Here is an 18,093-nt window from a genome sequence, read left to right on the forward strand (position 1 = left end):
CACTGATGCGGCCATTAGCGTAATTACGAGCGGTGGCGCGCGCTGCTGTTGGCGGGAGGTGTTCAAGGAGGCGGAGGGGGAGAGGGGTGACAGAGGGTGTGCGGTGACGTGAAGCACCCTCCACGGGCAGCAACACGCACTTGTGTGCCCCCCCCCCCCCCCCCGGCGTGGACAAGTGTGCTCGCCCTGCCCTCCTGGTGGGGTCAGGGCTGTACGTGCCCAGACAGCGTCCGTAAGAAGCGCCCGCTACACGCCGTCGACTGGCACAGGCACTTCCCGGAGTCTGCGCACGAGACGGCCATTGCCTTTAAGATTCGCCTGCACAACTGTCCACGTCGTCTGGTTGTTGACACATATGACAGGTGAATTTGATAAACAAACGGTACTCAAACAAACATGCTCTTTGGTTAAATATATTTTTTTTTAATGTTGAGAAGTTAGTTTGACGCAGAACATAATTTAAATTCACAGGTGTTGAATTATCAAACACTATTGCATTAAAACTCGGACACACATAAAAAAAAAGTTTATATTTATATTGAAATCATGATAAATAACATAGTAATTTATTATTATCCTGGTGATCTTTCATTACATTTTTTTATGTTATATTCATTAAATTGTCTCCGTATTTAATTATATCATTGTCGAGAGTGAAAGTGAAACCAAAAAATATAATCACCCTTAACAGTCGTTTGTTACAAAGTAAGAGACCCAACTGTGGAAATTATTAGCCAAATATTTTATAAGAAAATCGTCATCACACCGGATACCGACTCTCCCCTCAAAAGTTCAGGGTCTGAAGACCAACCGCAAAACCCCGACACCTCCCATCAGCTTCGCAGATGCGTCGCAGAAGAAAAACAATTTGGGCAGCTCCTTCCATAACTATTTTTTTTTTCGTCCTCTCTCTTTCCCCTCCGCGCGCCGCCATGTGGTCCAGCTCCACAGACGCAGAGATGCTGGCAGTAAAAATAACCACACGCACACGCACACACGCACGCTCACACATGGTTCCAAGTAGAGCCCCCCCCCCCGCCACCTTCTTTTTCTCGCCTCGAATTCATTCAGACACATGTCGTCTGCGCGCTTGCTTACATGTGGTGGGAGGAACCTTCCTCAAAACCGCGAAGTAGATATTAAAAAAAAAAAATTGTGCCTTCCCCCCCTCAACCCAACTTCTACACGGTTAACTCGTTAAGAAGACACCCAAGTCTATAAACCACTCCTAGTGTAGTAAACGTGATTTGTATGCGTAGGATGCATGCCTTCCAAGTGTTGAGTAGAGGATGAAACAAACGTATGTTTTATGTAACCTTGCAACTGGTGCGTATGAGTACAATGAATGAATTATTTACAAATTCCAATGAACAAAACGCGAAATTATAATGGATATTGTGATCACTTATAACTACTTGCATTCCAGTGGCCTCGATTAAGTAAAAGAAAAAATAATCTGATTTTTTTGAAAAGCAGTTCCACCCACACAGGGACTGGTCTGAGTTTCTAAATGTTGTTGTGGTGTTGTCAGCGAATACAGGCGAAGCAGCATGAGAAAAAAAAGGCGTCTTGATACGGTGACGGAGGGAGGTGGGAAAGGAAGCAGCGAAGAAGAGAGAAGTTTTGTGAGGTCTGAGTGGAAGGAAAATGGGAACAAGATTGGCGGAAACATGCTGGGGCTTGGCAGTTACAGATTCACAAAGTCGCATCAGCTTCCCGGAGCGTGAGGATTTTCAAACTTGCGCCCTTGCCGAAAGGGCGCGAACAATTTTCTCTTTCTTGCCTCCCTGTTCCGCTGCTTTTCGACGCTACCGCCCGCGCGTAGTACATAGCCGTCTCTCCTTTGTCTCGCCTTTTATTCCACGCTGCTGATCTTCCGCCGAACCAAACTGACGTGAAATAAAACCGCGTCAAACGCACAGCAAACGTGGACACTGATAGATTCAGCCAAATGACCTGCGAATTTTATTTTCGTATCTGAATGAGTTGAGCATTAAAAAAAAAAAGAAATCGCCTTTTAATGTATTAAATGGAACACAATCTGCGTAGCATGAGTGCGTAAAAATTTACGCACTTGTTTTAATTTAATCTAACGTTCATTTTATTATCCCTCCATTTCACGATACTTTGTTCGATTTTCAAAGCGCTTTCTTTTTGATTGGAATGCCAGTCGGATTATTAAGCGTAATCAGTGTAAATATATAAAAGTTAATGTCGTAAAGAGCAAGTGCCTCCGCTCACATCTGATTGGCATAACGGCATAAAAGTAGAATGCGCTATCTAAAAATCAAGTCAAATACATCGTAAATAAACCAGGATTTTAAGTGATTTTAATAGAAAATAACTCAAGTTTTAAGCACTGGTACGAGGCCGGTGAATGAAACTCCAAAATACACAGCCCTTACTGTTACTTTTTTTTTAATTTTTGAAACATGGCCAATGCACTGCTAATGCATATGGCTAAACGTTAGGGGTAGGGCTACTTAATTTTTTTCCATCAAACGGGTTTTATACTAATGTTTTCTACCATCTGCAATGTTTTTTTTTTGTGCTGGGTTGAGATACTTTTTCTTCCTAGCTTTGCGCGGCGCACACCTTCCTGAACCGCTAATGGATATTGTCTGAGCGGAAGAGAATCTTATTCCATTAACTTTCGCGCCGAAACTCCCACCCCAGATCTCCTATTTTTAGCGAGGAAACTTTGGACTCTCGGAGGAGTTAATAACCTTATTCGACGATGGGGTCGGCAGAAAACAAATCCCTCCCTCCCATTCCCTGCGCAAGAAAACCAAAAGCGACCACCTTCAGTGCTCATCTCGGTTGTCAGGAAAACAGAAACATTATTTTACTTTTCTGCAACTCAAGAAATCTTCCAAGCGTATAAAGAACAATGTAAAAAAACTGCTTTACATTGAACTATCTGCTAAATAAGTAATAACGCTATTGTAAAGTAATCAAAATTAGTCTAAGACATTGTACTATGCAAGACCTTACTAACGAAAAAATCCTTGAAGAACTATTAGAATACGTATCTACAGAACTTTTAAAAACTGTTATAGGGTATAATATACCATAATTTTTTATCAAAACATAAACCCATCTTAGGGATTATTTTCGTTAATTTTTGATACTGAACCTGCAAAATATCCGTATAAGTGATAACGGAAAGCATGTCATATGCCTCATAGCTTCGCTGCAACCGGCTATGAAATAGTTTGCAGTTTTTCAGCCCAGTAGTGTCTTACCCCGCGATTTTAAATAGACAAACATCATAAACATTTTTGTTTAAACATAATGCTAGCGGTCTTGTCTCTGAAATATTTCCTTCTTAGTAACAAATCGTCGTGCAAGAGCCCGATTTGCAAGTTTTATTAAAATAGTAAGTTTTTTTTTGGAGTGTATAAGAATTTTTTTTTACAGACACCATTGCAACAACGTTTCTTGAATGCTGTTTTCAGCTTAGACATTTCAGTGAAGAGTACAGTAAATGAAAAAAAAATCGAAACTCAGCAATACTCGTGCCGTTTGTATGCATGTACTCATATTATTATTTCTACCTCAATTCCATTTGATCGTAACCAGGGCCAGAATCGGTGTGAAACAAACATATATCGGCACTATAACATGACAGAGCCAACAGCACAGCTAAAAAAAAAAAATTTATAACAGTAGATCAGCCTACCTGGCTGGGGGGAAAAAGCCGTAAATATAGACATGTGAAAAACATTAGATGAAATTCTATCCATGCTTTTTTTTTAAGTTTCAATCAATTCCAATCAATGAGTACAACATCTAGTGAGAAATAAAGCGTGGTAAATTGTTACTTTGGCGCTAAATGCCGACGACAGACTGCACACAGTGTCTGTGTATGAACATTAAATTGAAGTAAATTGTAGATTTGAAGTCGGATTTTATGCCCAAATGGTTAAGGCGATGGGACTGTCAAGATTAATGCGGGTTAAGCGTTAGAATCGAACCCGCGACTTTTAATTTCGCCCAACTGAGCGCAAAGCATTATCGATCACTACCACCAAGGATAAACATGCATTTATAAATAAGTTATGTGTTCTTATGTTGGAGTTTTTATGTGGCAAAGCACGCTTAGGAAGCATGTCACGCGTTGGTAATTATATATATATATATATATATATATATATATATATATATATATAATGTTTGTGCCCACCAGTACAGACCGCGCCAAATATTTTGTGGTGAAGGAAAACTAATTTTGTAGCCTCTGCAACACCATCTGTGACAACAAAATCTGGGCGGTTACTGAGAAACCACCAACCGGACATTACAAATATTTTTGTAGTCACCGAAAAATATTTATCGTGATCTGTATTTGCAAAAATTATTTTGTAGTGGCCACAGAAATCCCCCACCCCCCCCCCCTTTTTTTTTTGGTGCACAATACTACACATTAGGTATGGACAATCTAATAACGTTACGATGACGTTCGTAAGGCGGGGTGTTGAAACGATAGTGTCTGGCGGTAACGCAAGAAGGGGGAAAAAATGGCGATAACAGCCTTGACGTAAGCGAACTACGTCATCCCCAAACCCCAACAGGCGAAACCTTCACCTTGACTGACAGTGTGGCTTGCTTTCCTTTCACTATCCTGATTCGTAATTTTTACATACCTCATTACTACATGTTTTGTTGTACTGACCTAGTTGGCTACCTACGCGCTTATGAATTCACTGGCTGCTAAGAGAAAATTCTCCTTGAAAACATGATTATTCATTACCTGGCTTTGCTACACTTTAGCCGTCCAAGATAAATAGAAAGAGTGATCTCTTGTCCCGCTACTCGCTAATTGACTCGTAAAGTCACTGAGTCTTTATACGTAGCTCTTAGTTGAATTGAAAACCAGAACTAAAATTATTGAAAAATGCATTATTTATATATTCCACTTTTACTTTCATTAGCTTTGTGAAATTGGCACGAGCTGAACTAATAGCTACCTTTTCACTTGCCCTTTAATTTTCTAGTCGAATAGAATGTAGATCTATCTAGCAAACTCGACACAAGAAGGTGTGCCTATATTTCTCTCCATGTATCTAATTTGCATGGAAGACATCAAATGTGTGCATTTCTCGCCCAGCAAGCTGATACTATCTCTTCTTGCTACATCGATGTGCGCCGATTATATCAGTCGTGTTTGAATTTCTAAAACAACGGCAATCATTGGGTTTTTACAGTATCAACGCTATGTGCGATGAGGTTTGAAAAGTTGTCACCTTTTCTAAGCTTCTTTTTTAAAACTTTAAACTATTGAAATATATATATATATTTTTTTTTTTTATTTTGTACTGCCCATAGACCAAAAAAAAACTCCATGAAAATCAGAAAAAAAGCAGACCTTACAAAAGCAAATTTAATCAAAATATAGCCAGGTAAACACTCATCCCATATGAAAACATATTAGAAACAATAGTTCTTTATTTCAACCTCTTATTGACCGAAACAATAAATAAACCAAGAATAATGAAGTATCCATTTTAAGCCTGAATTAAGCTTTTTATGCGAAACAGTCTTTCTCAAGACAGGTCACGAATTATAAAGATGAAAAACGTTATAAATTAACAATTGTAATAGTGATGAAGGTGTCAGTAAACCACGTACGTAAAATAAGCTAAAGAGAGGCGAATCAATGTCCAAAACAATATCACAAAAAGTCGATTCACTGTAAATAAGGACAAATTTCTCCTCATAAGTTCATATGATAAATATTTGTGCCTGATGACGGAAACAGAAATTAGCTATGTCAAAAATGTTTTGTCATAGGTAGACACTACTGTGTTCGTCTGCGCTGTCGTCGCTGTGTTGTCCAGAATATGTTCAATCATATCGCTGTGTTCGCCTGTGCGTCTATGTGTTGTCGTCGAGTTGTACGGAATATAAGTTAAGTATCATCGTTAGATTCGTCTGTTTGTCGCTGTATTGTCTAAGGTCGGTTTTCGTCTTTATTTAATGTTCTTGTTGCAACTGTATCGTCGTTGTCAACCCACCACGTTCGTTTGTGCTTTAACTTTTTTTTTTCCTTCCACAGAATTGTCTGTGCGGTCTAAGTATTTAACTTTTCAAATTGGCTGATTTTGGCATGTTTTCTGTGTGTTGGCATATCCATATTTTATGTCCGTTATTGAGGTTTATCTATGTGTAAAAAACATTTTCAATTAATCTTCCCCATTGCAATAATTATTTTTAAAAAACACCTTACGATAAGACAAAAGCAAGACGTTTATTTATTTTTTTGATGGTGTGTAGAATGCTTCTGAGGGGAAACGCGCCTGCACCGCACGGCTAATTAGTGTTTCGCGTGCGAATGAAGACGGCGAGCAGCCGACAGCACTTGGCGAGAGGAGGTCGCGCCGGGTCAACGGGCGTAAACAAGACGTGCTGGCCGACTTCTAGAAGTGGGGGGGTTGACAGGGGGGAGGGAGCGCGAAAATTATCTGCTTTCAGTTCCTGGGAAGCGGTGTGACACCCATGGCGAGCGGACACACAGGCCCGGAACTGTTCGCCAGCCAATAGTTACCCCCTCCACCAACACACACAAACAAAAAGACGAACGAAGAAAAACACTAACTAACACCGGAGCTAAATCAGTATCCGACCGCGAGCGCTTCATTTACATAGTTTAACGAGCCACCGATACCACATTTCATTCATTGGCTAATAAAGGTAGACAGACGTGTTTGAGATTTTAGAATAAATTCCTTCGATCCAGTATCCAGTTTCTATATAAGACTTAAAAAAATACATAACATCTCAAAAAAGTAAAATAAAAATATCCTTAGTTGCAAAAAATTTAGCAATTATTATACATTTACTCGAAAGACACCTGTTCATGTGAAAAAAAATTTCTTAACTTGACCTACAATGTAGCTTGAGAACAAACATTAGGGATGATATTTTCTGTCTCGCTCGTAATTACGTTGTTGCTTGGCTTCCGGGTTGTAGCTGCGTCTCGAAGGCGAAGATTTCGGTAGACTTTGCAGTTGCCATCATCCGGGTCCCTACTGCAGCTAACTGCTACCTTGATGATGGCAACTTCGAGGTAGACCAAATTTTTCACATTCGAAGCGGCTACAGCCCAGAAGCAATGCATAAACAGGCAATGACCGCGAAACATTGCGATTTTTACTAACTAGTAATTTGCGTAGTTATCCGTATACCTACTTATTACTACCCGGGCATGATGAACTATGCAACATGTCCCCGGCGTATTAATTGGTTTAAGTACACACTCAATTAAAGAGTGACGAAAATTAACAGCTATTTACATTCAACATATTTAATTCAATCGTTTTCATTTGAATACTTCGTGATTTTGTCATAATTAAAGTTATGTAAAAAACGGAAAGAAATCCATTGCGTGAATGCAATTACCGGATTACAAGCTTATAGAAGATTAGGAGTTGCAGTATTGTTTTGTTTTTCTTACAGTAGAACTTGCGTAGGTTTTATTATATGATATAGCTTGATATGGCACAGGACATATCATTCGGCTCTTTTCAAGATTAATTTTAGTGGAATAGAGTAGGTATTATCACAGTCATTTCTTCCGTTCAGTTACAGCATGGGGCCTACCAAAAACATCAGACTTCATAACTTAGTTTAAAAGCTTGGGGCGATATTATTAATAACATTTCGGGCCAAATATTGTGTGTGTGTTGGTAACTGCAAATCGAAAAATATCATAGTATAAGAAGAATATATAGCGGGGAAAAATCCTCGCCTCCTCCCATCCCAAAAGTTTCAAAATACGTTAAGAATTCTTGAGGTAGTTGTAAAAACACGCTCTCCACATACACACGCACACTAGCACAGACGCTCGGCCCGAACGTAAACAAACCATAAAGTCTCGTCAAGTTGCGGCGTTACGGTTGATGTGAGTGTCGGGAAGAAAACGTCGGGGAGAGAGGGTGGAGCGAGGGTGCCGAGAGCGCGTGTCATCTTCATCTCGTGAAGATTATAAAGTCCGCTCTTCAGCTGTGAAGTTTGGACCGCCGTATCAACGCCCGGCGACCCGCAGAAACAGATGTCATTTCGCCGCTGACCGCAGATAACCGCACCACAATCTCCCGCTCCATCCCCCCTCCCCCTTCACCAACATTTAAAGACTCGTTCTAGCCTCTCACTTCCCCCCCCCCCCCCTTCCAATCTTCCGTACTCGCGCCTCCTCGGACAGGCTCATTAAAAACTCACAATGCGCTTCATTAATTAATTTTAACGCCGGAATAAATCAGCCGCCTTTTAAGGAGATGCAAACACCGCTGACTTTTACGGCCACTCGCAAAATTGAGTAGCCGATAAAAAGCTGTGGCCGATCGTCCAGTGCTGAGGGCGAATGAAAAAGGAGTTGGTGGGGGGGGGGGGGGGGGGTGGGGGGGGGGGAGGTAGTAAACAACCTCGCGTATGAATTTTGTTTTTCGCGTTTCGGAAAATCTAGCTCCCCGCATCGTGTTGCTGACATCCACGTGGATTTATTTTCGAAAGGCACTGAAACTGGCGACGGTGTAAGCCGTATAGCGTTTGCGCAAATGTGGCCCTCTCTCTCTCTCTCTCTCTCTCTCTCTCTCTCTCTTTTTTTTTTTTTTTTTTTGCGAAAGCCTTGCTCTAATCATAGTTTGAGATTTTCATTTAACCTCGAGACTCGGCTTCACCACACATATTGGATTGTTGCATTTCCTTGCCATCATTTAGTTTTTAACTAGAAACATTTCTTGGAAAGTTACACCATTTAAGCCTTGGATTGTGTGTTCTCTTATAAATTTGCTAACCACAGGTAAGCATTTGGTAAAAAAAAAAATAAAAAAAAAGTCGGATAAATATTTATTGTTGAATTTTTTTCCTCACTAATTGCGTTGCGGTCATTCACAAGAGGATCATTTTCTGGGTCTCCACAGCTGGGTGACATGCGGAACCGGTTCTATAAGTTCATGTTCGAAATATTATCGTACTTAAAAAAAAAGTTCAATTAGTAAGAATTATATTTTTATCGTAGCGGGGAAACCGAGAACTTTTTTTTACATTAAAAGCCAAACTACAATAGAAAAAATACATATGACAATTATGGCTCAAACTATTATATAAATGTTTTGCTACTGCTATTAATGTAATCGCGCGTTCCTGTGATATACATTATGACCAAAGAAATAGCATGTAAAGTATCCCATCCTCCCATTTGTAAAGTTTTTATTAAAATATGAGCGTTGAGGTTTGTGTATTATTAGGATGGTAGTAAATATGGAAACATATTGTATTCGAGATTAAAATTTATGAGATATTGCTTTTATAATAATTACCTATCTAGGGTAAATTAATCTGCAATGATGTGAATCTGATACTTAAAATTATTAAAATGTGAATAGCTATCGTAATTTTCTAGTAAATGAACATGTTTTACTCAGTTCTGTACATTTTGTACATTCATGATGAAAGTTACATGATTGAAGGATACCACGAACATCACATATATCAGTTTCCAACCAACGGCAAAGAAAATTATTTTACAAATTAAATAAAGTACCTCCTCCTCCTTGTATCTTTTCACAACCTTTCTGCATTCACTGGTCAGGTCTTCCCTTGCCTCCTGTCAACACTCCACATATTTAACCTGCCACCCCCACCATCTCCATTTCAATTGCCTTCCATTTTATTATTTGCTTTGCCTTTCTCTTTGTACATACAAACCAATTAATCCTTCAAGTTTCAATTTTGTCCTCGTATGAATCGCACTTTCTCAGCTTTTTTCATCGTGTCCATCTTGATTATCTTTATTCCGCTAGTCGTAAATTTATTTATTTTCACGAATGACTTAAAGATGCTAAATGTCAGCATCAAACTAAACAGACAGAGTAACAGGTCACGAACTAATTACAACGTTTTTCTATGCGGATCACAAAGAATGCCACTTACATACTCCAAAGAGTAAGAGAGGCAAAAGAGAATTTCTCCGATGCATATCAATGGTAGCCTGCAGCTTGTAAAGTGAATTACTTAAAAGATTTCCAAGTTTATATATACTATACTCAGAAACATGCTACTGTGTTTCAGCGACTACAGCATTTCACTGACCGTAATAACTAGTTTGGATTCGGTTTAAATTAATTTAATTAAACAAAATATGGGAACTGGTATTTCCCCTGCAATAAATTCGGTTATCGAGAGTGGTTAATTGTGATCAAAGCAGAACGGGACTAGAGAGAGGCTTGTTGCAACAGTGCGGCGAGTCCTCCCCCCCCCCCCCCCTTCCTCGGGAACCCAACCCCGACTGCTCTTCGGCGTAATCACAATGGGACCGGGCTCGCAGGGAGGCTCACGGACAGCGGCGACGTGCGAAATCGGGATTTACGAGTCGGCCAATTATCCCCGGGATCAACGACGCGCCATAACGATAAATCCTCGTCAGCGGCGCGCGTGCGCGGTGGCGGGATCCGGCCGGCTCACACCTGACACTCGTCCACCCCCCCCCCCCCCCCACCACACTCCCACGCTCCTGGGGCGAGCACCGCCCCGCTGTCACTCGCTCACGGCGGCGCGTGCGCGAGGCGGGAGTGTATTTACGGGCTGGCGACACGACGCGGCGGCCCCGGAGCCGTATTTCCAAACCCTAGATTGACTCGCCAACGCGTGCCTTAACTCCGCTCTCACTGGTCGGGCCTCTGGATGGAGAGGGGAGGGAGATGACCGCGTAGCTAGACGACACGCGCGGGGGAAGAGTAAGATTCATGTTGTTGGAGGTCGCAAGGAAGGGGAGTCTGTTTCAAAATTTTCACCGTTCATTACATTGTCTACAATTATTAATTTTGAACCATCGGAGCTTCCTTAATTAATATTTTCTAAGTCTATTTCAAAATATACAGTAGTCCACAACGCACGCCCTTGCCTATATGTTAACTAGTATTTTTTTTTTAAGCCGACTCAGATTTTCTTCCCTACCCTCTCCATTAAGTTAAAGATAAAAATACATTACTTTCATAAGACTTCAAGGGCAAGTCGGCGAGTCAATATAGGGTTTGGAAATAAGCGACCAGGAGCGACTCTTTCGGTCGGGGAGAGGGAGGGAGAGAGAGAGAGAGAGAGAGAGAGGAGCATCCGAACCATCTGCTTCGCCAGGAGGATTGACAGGTGCCATTGCTAATGGAAACACATACCTGCGTGCACGGCCCAAACGCGCTACGGTTCGGTTCGCTTCGGACAAGAAATGACATTTGACTCGAGGTCGCGTTTAAATGATGCATCGTCCGTCCTCGGTTACTTCAAAATTCTGGGCATTCCCCTTTCTCCCTCCCACCCCTAAATTCTATCACACCAAAATGCAAATACACAGGGGTTTTTATGGTATATTCTTTGTTTTAAATCTTACTGTTGTCAAAAGTAGAACCAGAAGAAACCCATTTCCCAACTGTCACTTGCAAAGCTGCACATGCTGTTTGTTTACGAACAATAACAACCCCGCGAAGTTGTTTACAAACATTGTTGAAAGAATGATACTCTATACCATTGGTACTACTTTTTAAAGCTGTCAAATTAGACAAATTACATTACATAGACTATAGCAATGGTTAAATAGCTCGTTTAATTTTAAGGGGGTAGTATTTTAAAATATATGGTTTTTTTTATTTTGTGGTTTTAATAAACAAATTCTTAATTAATGGTTTTATGAACTTAAAGGAAAAATGTTATACTATTTCAAGAATGTACTGAAAGAATGAAATCATTTGGAATAAAGTTTTCAATTAACCATTTTTATACATTTGATGATTTAAAAATCTTTATTTTTAGTATATCATTAATTTAATAAAAATATAAATGGCTGTTTTCACAGAAGTTAAAATTACATATTTTAAATGCTTAGTTCTACTTCACTTTATTGCTTATCGTGTATGTGCTGCAGTAATGCAGTAATCATCAAAAAGTTAATGGCACTTCGCAAAAAAAATCTTTTGAAATAATCTGTCGAAATACTTTCCTGTTTAACTCAAAGAGGAACAGACTGTGTGGTATACATAAAAAAAACTCTTATTATCAAGCTGGGGTTGACATCTCCAAAATCATGATAAACAATAAGTTTGACGCAGGGTGTCTACAAATACCCGGTGAACCGATTTCAAAACCTATTCAGAATCTTTTAACTCGAATTTCTTGCAAAATCTTACATTAAAAAATTATTGAACAAAAACATCCTTACATTTTATGTCACAGGGAATTTTTTATAAATAATGAACAAAAATTAAACTCATACGGAAAAGATTTACTATTCTGAGGAAAGTGGCGACTTTTATGTTAGAAAATTTAGAATATTTTTTAAAGAAAATTGCCTCTCGATTTAAATATATATTTATTCATAAGCGACTGTCAACTGCAGAGAGGTGTCATAAAAATGGAATTTAAAAAAAATAAAGGCTGCTGGAAATAATATTCTCGTGACCTATCCTACATATACTCTGCAATAGCTCACACGTGGTAAGTCCCACAAGAATGCAATGCCTAGCTTGTGGCACATTAATAATGGCTGCGTTGAGGAAACTGCCAGGCCAGGCCAGGCCGCCGATTGGCGTGCAAAGTTCCGGGTACGCATTTACAAACCACTCAACATTTATTATTATTAAAATTATCTGAATACGAATTGCATTCGTTCCATAGTTTCGTTTAAACGTGTGTTTTTTTTGGACAGCGAAAAAGGCTAAAACGGTTGTTTTCTCGGAACGGTTTTTGATGTGAAAAATCCTACACGCAGCATTTTAAATGGTATGGGGATGTGCAAGGAGTCTTTATCTTTAATACTCCAACATACAATGATAGGGTGCCCGCCTCAAGTCTCATGGAGGTCCGGTACCGACATTAAGATCGCGCGTCAGTTCTGTGCCTATAACGTAGAGACGAAGGCGCCAGCCAGGCATCGCCCTTTAAGGGCTGGATGGTCCTCAAATAAACCTTCCTTGCACAGAGAATAAATTTTTCTGTACTTTTACATAAGATTCCTTTGGAAACCTTTTGTAAATAAATAGTTTGTAATACTGCAAGAAAGATATTGTCACACATGGCTTCGGTTATTTCTCCAAACATGAAAAACCTTTTTATAGGTAATTCTGAGAATTTCTTAATCAAATTGGCGTATAATTTGAAAATTTAATTCATGTTTTATTCAAGCATTATATTTTTTAAACCATTGAAAATATATTCGAATATTCAACAATTAGATTTATTTTGTTGTATCATGCTGAAAATCTATTCAGGGAACGGTTTACAAATAACATTTAAACTATTTGAGGCACTGGGACAATACAGAGCATAATAATTTTTACCCGGATAGGAATCCAGACCGAACATAATTCTGTGTAGTATGTAAATATACGAAAAGTACAAATATCTGTGATTTGACGTGTTAACGTTTAGTGTTAAAAACGCAGAGTGCGCGCCCACTCACCGGGGTCCGAGTTGTCGACGCTCTGCTGGGAGGCGGGCTGCTGGGACAGCGGGCCAGGCGTGCCCCCAGACCCGGGCGACCTCACGTCGTCGTTGCCGGGGCCGGGGTACGACAGGGAGGACGACGGCGGCCTCTGCAACAGCCCGAACAGTCCTCTCGCGCGCGCCTCTCTACAAGGGAGGAGTGGCCATGGCGCCAGCACCACGAGAAGCAACGGCCAAACATCACCATAGCTCCACTAGGTAGGGAGGGAGAAGCTGGGCATACTTTTGGACTCTCCCACACGTCTTTTTTTTTTCAAACAATGTTTTAAAAAAAAATCCCCTTAGATTTACGGATTATCCAGGAATCTACAGTATAAGAGTGAGGCACTATTTAAAATTCTTTAAACATCTTTCTTGAATTATCTGGTATTTGTGACATAGTGTTTTATGCCTCCGAGGTACAGGCTATCGTAGGCTGTGCCATTGCTTAACCTGGCTCCCCAGCTAATTCTCATGAGCTCGTATCCCTTTGGGTTCAACCTCTAAATGTTGCACAAGAGAACGCAAAGTAGACGTTACCGATAGCAATTTGGCTTTTCTCCGCGTATCTCACCACCTACGGATCAGTCACTGCTCTACAGACATCTACGGGTCCCAATCATAAGTCACCTAGCCTATGGATTATACCTAGCTGACAAATAAATAACTACCCCCTCCTCTTTTTTGTCTTCCACACATAATTATTAGTGCTTTTCTGAAGGTCTCAAGCTTGTGAGAAGATTGAAAGTAACAATTTGGAGTGTAATTATACTAAGGTTATTTTCCCCCAAATATTTCACTGCGGTACTTTATCTCCTTGTTTAGGCAAGGACGTTTTCATTCCCCCTCCCCCCTTATTTTGGTGATGCATACTACACAGTTCCATAAAACACTCAGTAACTACTAATTCTAACATCAGGAGAAATATAAGATGATATTCTACATCTAATTATGTATACTAAAAAACAGTATTAAAAGGCATTGTAGAAATTAAATAATTTTTTACACTATCTAAAGTCTAAATCAACATCCAATTCTAATGTACATGGTTGAAAAGGCTACTCCTTCCATGCTTACTAAACGCACCATTTTGTACGTCCGGAAAGATGATTAATACAAACAAGTGATTTATTCAAAGTTAATTTATCCGTGCTGTGACTAACTGAAAGTTTTTTTTTTTCAGTCGAACACGTTATGCATTTTTCTTTACTGCATAGTTTATTGCTGGATCCAATTTCAATTTTCGTTTTCCCAACAACGCGCCAGGAATAGTAGTGTTAGTAAAGAGCAACATGGATAATTTAAACAGAACGCCTACGGGAAAATACCGAACTAAATGAAAGGGACGTCAAGGGCACAAGCAACTATCCCTTTACCTGATCGTCCGTCTGGTGATAGTTGTGGCTTGCCCACTCGAGACTCTTTACGTGGAGATAGTGCAGTTGCGCCAAACGTTGGTACTCTTGGGGCGAATAATTTTGGGGGTGGATATTTGCGCCCTGAAAAAAGAAGGAAAAAAAAGAGATAGGGCCAAGCTGTGTACAACGGTAGCATACACACAGTAGACGAAATACTGAACAAAAACGTTTCCATTTTAAAAAGTTACGTCAGCCAAACTCTGTTTTTTTTTTCAGGGCGCAGGGGCACAAGGAAACGATAGAGAGCGTTCGCGTCGGAATGTAATTAGAAAAGAAGACTAAAAAACTTAAAAAATGACTGCGAACTCTTTGAGACACGCTAATCAATCCTACTAAATGAGACGTCGAAAAAAGGATTTATTTACGATAAGTTTTATTCTGTAAGATCGATATAAATAATTGAGAGGATATAAAATGCCACTACAGTGGAAAAACACACAATTCTAAAGAAGGAAAAAATGATAGACCAAAAGAAGAGTTAAAAATTTTCAACACTATAAGAACTAAATATGGCGTGGGCCTGTATCTGCACTCAATCAAAAACTAAACTAAAAAAGGAAAAAAATTCCCATAGTTTATTTGAAACATCTAAACTACCGCAAAAATGTACCAAGGACTGTACACTCTCTCTTTCTTCGTGTCCCTGCGTTTTCAAAAACACTGAATGCACGGAAAACAGAAACCATTATAGATTCCCAAAAGAGGTACTAGTATCAGCCATACATACACATGCACTACAGTAATACTTAAAAGAGACTAAGAAGAATCATTTAATGTGATAGTGAACTAACATAGCCTACAAAACCTGGTTAGGTTACAGACTATACTCGAGTCTTACCTTTCAGCGTCGACGTACACAACGTACCTAAATCAGCACTATGATAACAATACAACTGATTAAATACTTGTATAAAACTGTACAGACGTATTAACACTGGAATTATGAGCAATAAAATATATTAGGAATAAAGTATAAAAAAATCGTTATTTTACTATACATATTTTTTCCCTGGTAAAATTTTAAGCCTGCTCTCAACTTACACAAATTTATTGCGAATTTAACGGAGGCTGCAAGCATTCTGGGGGAAAATATGGACGCCAACAGATGTCTATAAACAACTGGGAACGCGAATATTTAAGTGCGTTGTAACGCGATGCATCGTGGGTTGCATGGTGAGAAACATTATGTGACTCAGTTTCAAGTATAAAATTTTATACGAATAATTTTTTTTCCCTCAACGGTAACCAAAGATGTGAGAACAATTTCGTAAGTGACGCTAGAAGATTACGCAAAAATCTATAAGAGCAGCTTGTTCGGTCAGATACGTTAATAATGTTCCAAGCACGATGCAGCTTGCTTCATAAACACCCCCTCCCCAACCCAACATACTGGTCAGCCGCTCTCGAAGAATGACGGACAGCTATACTGTTCAGCCCAAAACCTTGCGGAAACGTTTTTGCCCACGTCTAATGGTTACTAAGTATGAACCTGAATCGCCGGCGTTATTGAACAGTCGTTTCCATAAAAAAATCAGTGATTTAAAACTTTTCTAACAATGCTAACACCGCACTTCAACCAATGTTTTTTTTTTTTTTTTTTTTTTTTTTTGGCGCAGACCATTAGTTGAAATAACGGCTTCAACCGGTTACAATGTAATTACGCAGACGTGGCCACCCCCTAGTTTTGGTGAACATTCGAGACGAGTCAACGGTTCCAATTATAAGTAGGGCCGTGAATTTTTCACGAAAAGATTTCCAGACCCGCTTGTGTTAAATCTTTGTAGCATGGTCTGTGTTTCGTGTTCGGCTAAGTCTAATTCAGGAACATGTGTGATGTCAGCACACCAATCATAGCCCTCCAGTGCATAAGCAAGCGCATCCTGAATGGCCCGGACCAATAGCGCAATGGCTTCTCATGTAGACGGCCGCCAATTACAAGGAAACAATCTCTAGCGAAGGCATGCCTTATTGCAGTCTAATGAGCAAATAGATTTTTTCGATTTGTCGTTCTCAAACAACTTTCTGATGAAACACTGTAATACTTAGCTGCCATTCTTAAGCTACATTACTTCCCCGCCCAATGGAAAGAAGCTCTTTGATATGTTTTTCCATGTGGGCCTAATATATAAACTTTACCATACAGGATTACTCGACTGTTATATAAAACTAATTGATTCATACTTGGATGTCAGAACATTTAGTCTCTTCGCAAAAGGCTCTAAACCTGACCAAAACCAATAAATGCAGGTGCCACAAGACAGCATACTTGGCCCTGTATTATTTAATATTTATGTCAGCGACAAGCCTAAACCAGCGCACCATCTTGTATAACTGGCGTTGTAGTCAGAGAGACACGGTTTTTTAATGTTCCTGAAATCACTCCAGAGAAAATTGTGGTATCCTTTCTGTACGCCATTCATATTTATAAACGAATGCCACGGTTGGCACATAGTTAATAGATATAGAGAACATTTCTGGCCAATGAAAAACCCTCAACTAAAGAATTACCGAATCACAGGCTACTAAGTTGAGACTACTCACCAGTTGGCAGCTAATAAACAGGTTACGTTTTCGCGATTATACTACACAGGACAGTGTAGTCCATCCCAGAGGTCATTCAAAACGCGAATCTTTTTCTGTCCTCAGCCATGGCCGGTATCTTCCCCATTTACGTGTCCTTGATTTGTATCGCTGAGTACTACCACCTCTAAAGGCCTCGTGGACCAAGTGAAGAAATGAAAATCTACCGAAAAGAGAGAGCGAGCAAATGCATGATCCCAGCAGACGTCACCGAAACAATAAAATTGACCCTGCTACGAAAAGAAAAAAGAAGAGAAGGGGGGGGGGGGGGAGGTTAGTGACGCGCGAATATTCAGCGCCGGATGTCCCCGGTGACGAGAGTGAATATGACGCCTTCCCCCTCCTCCCTCTAGAGGAAAGAGGGAAGGCCACAGGTCCCTGGAGGCAGCTGGCGAACACGACACTTCACTTCGGGGGACGCCCGTCCTCAGACGCCCGCCGCAGCGCAGGTCGTAAGTAGAGCGGGGGGGGGAGGGGACCGCGGCGCTCATAAATACGGGTCAGGATGTGAAAAATACAGCTACGTCCGTTGGGGATAGATGGGGGTAGGGATAAGGTGGAAAATAGTGGAAAAAAGGGTGGCGGATAAGGGCGAAGATTCGCGAACACGTCACTCGCATCAACG

General features: G+C 40.2%; 1 protein-coding gene across 9 annotated transcripts in view; it reads right to left on the reverse strand.

Annotated features, from left to right (window-relative positions):
- Window positions 1-18,093, reverse strand: part of LOC134530695 (homeobox protein homothorax) — a 689,928-nt gene that overhangs the window by 419,144 nt on the left and 252,691 nt on the right. For 6 of the 9 annotated variants that reach the window (XM_063365777.1, XM_063365778.1, XM_063365775.1 and 3 more), the window contains 2 exons: window positions 14,847-14,969; window positions 13,448-13,580 (listed from right to left, as the gene is read on the reverse strand). In XM_063365777.1, the coding sequence (XP_063221847.1) occupies window positions 13,448-13,580; window positions 14,847-14,969 (256 nt within the window). The remainder of the gene's footprint in view (window positions 1-13,447; window positions 13,581-14,846; window positions 14,970-18,093) is intronic. The other 3 variants (XM_063365782.1, XM_063365781.1, XM_063365780.1) reach the window with 1 other exon arrangement.

This window comes from Bacillus rossius, chromosome 3 (assembly GCF_032445375.1).
Source record: "Bacillus rossius redtenbacheri isolate Brsri chromosome 3, Brsri_v3, whole genome shotgun sequence".
NCBI lineage: Eukaryota > Metazoa > Arthropoda > Insecta > Phasmatodea > Bacillidae > Bacillus > Bacillus rossius.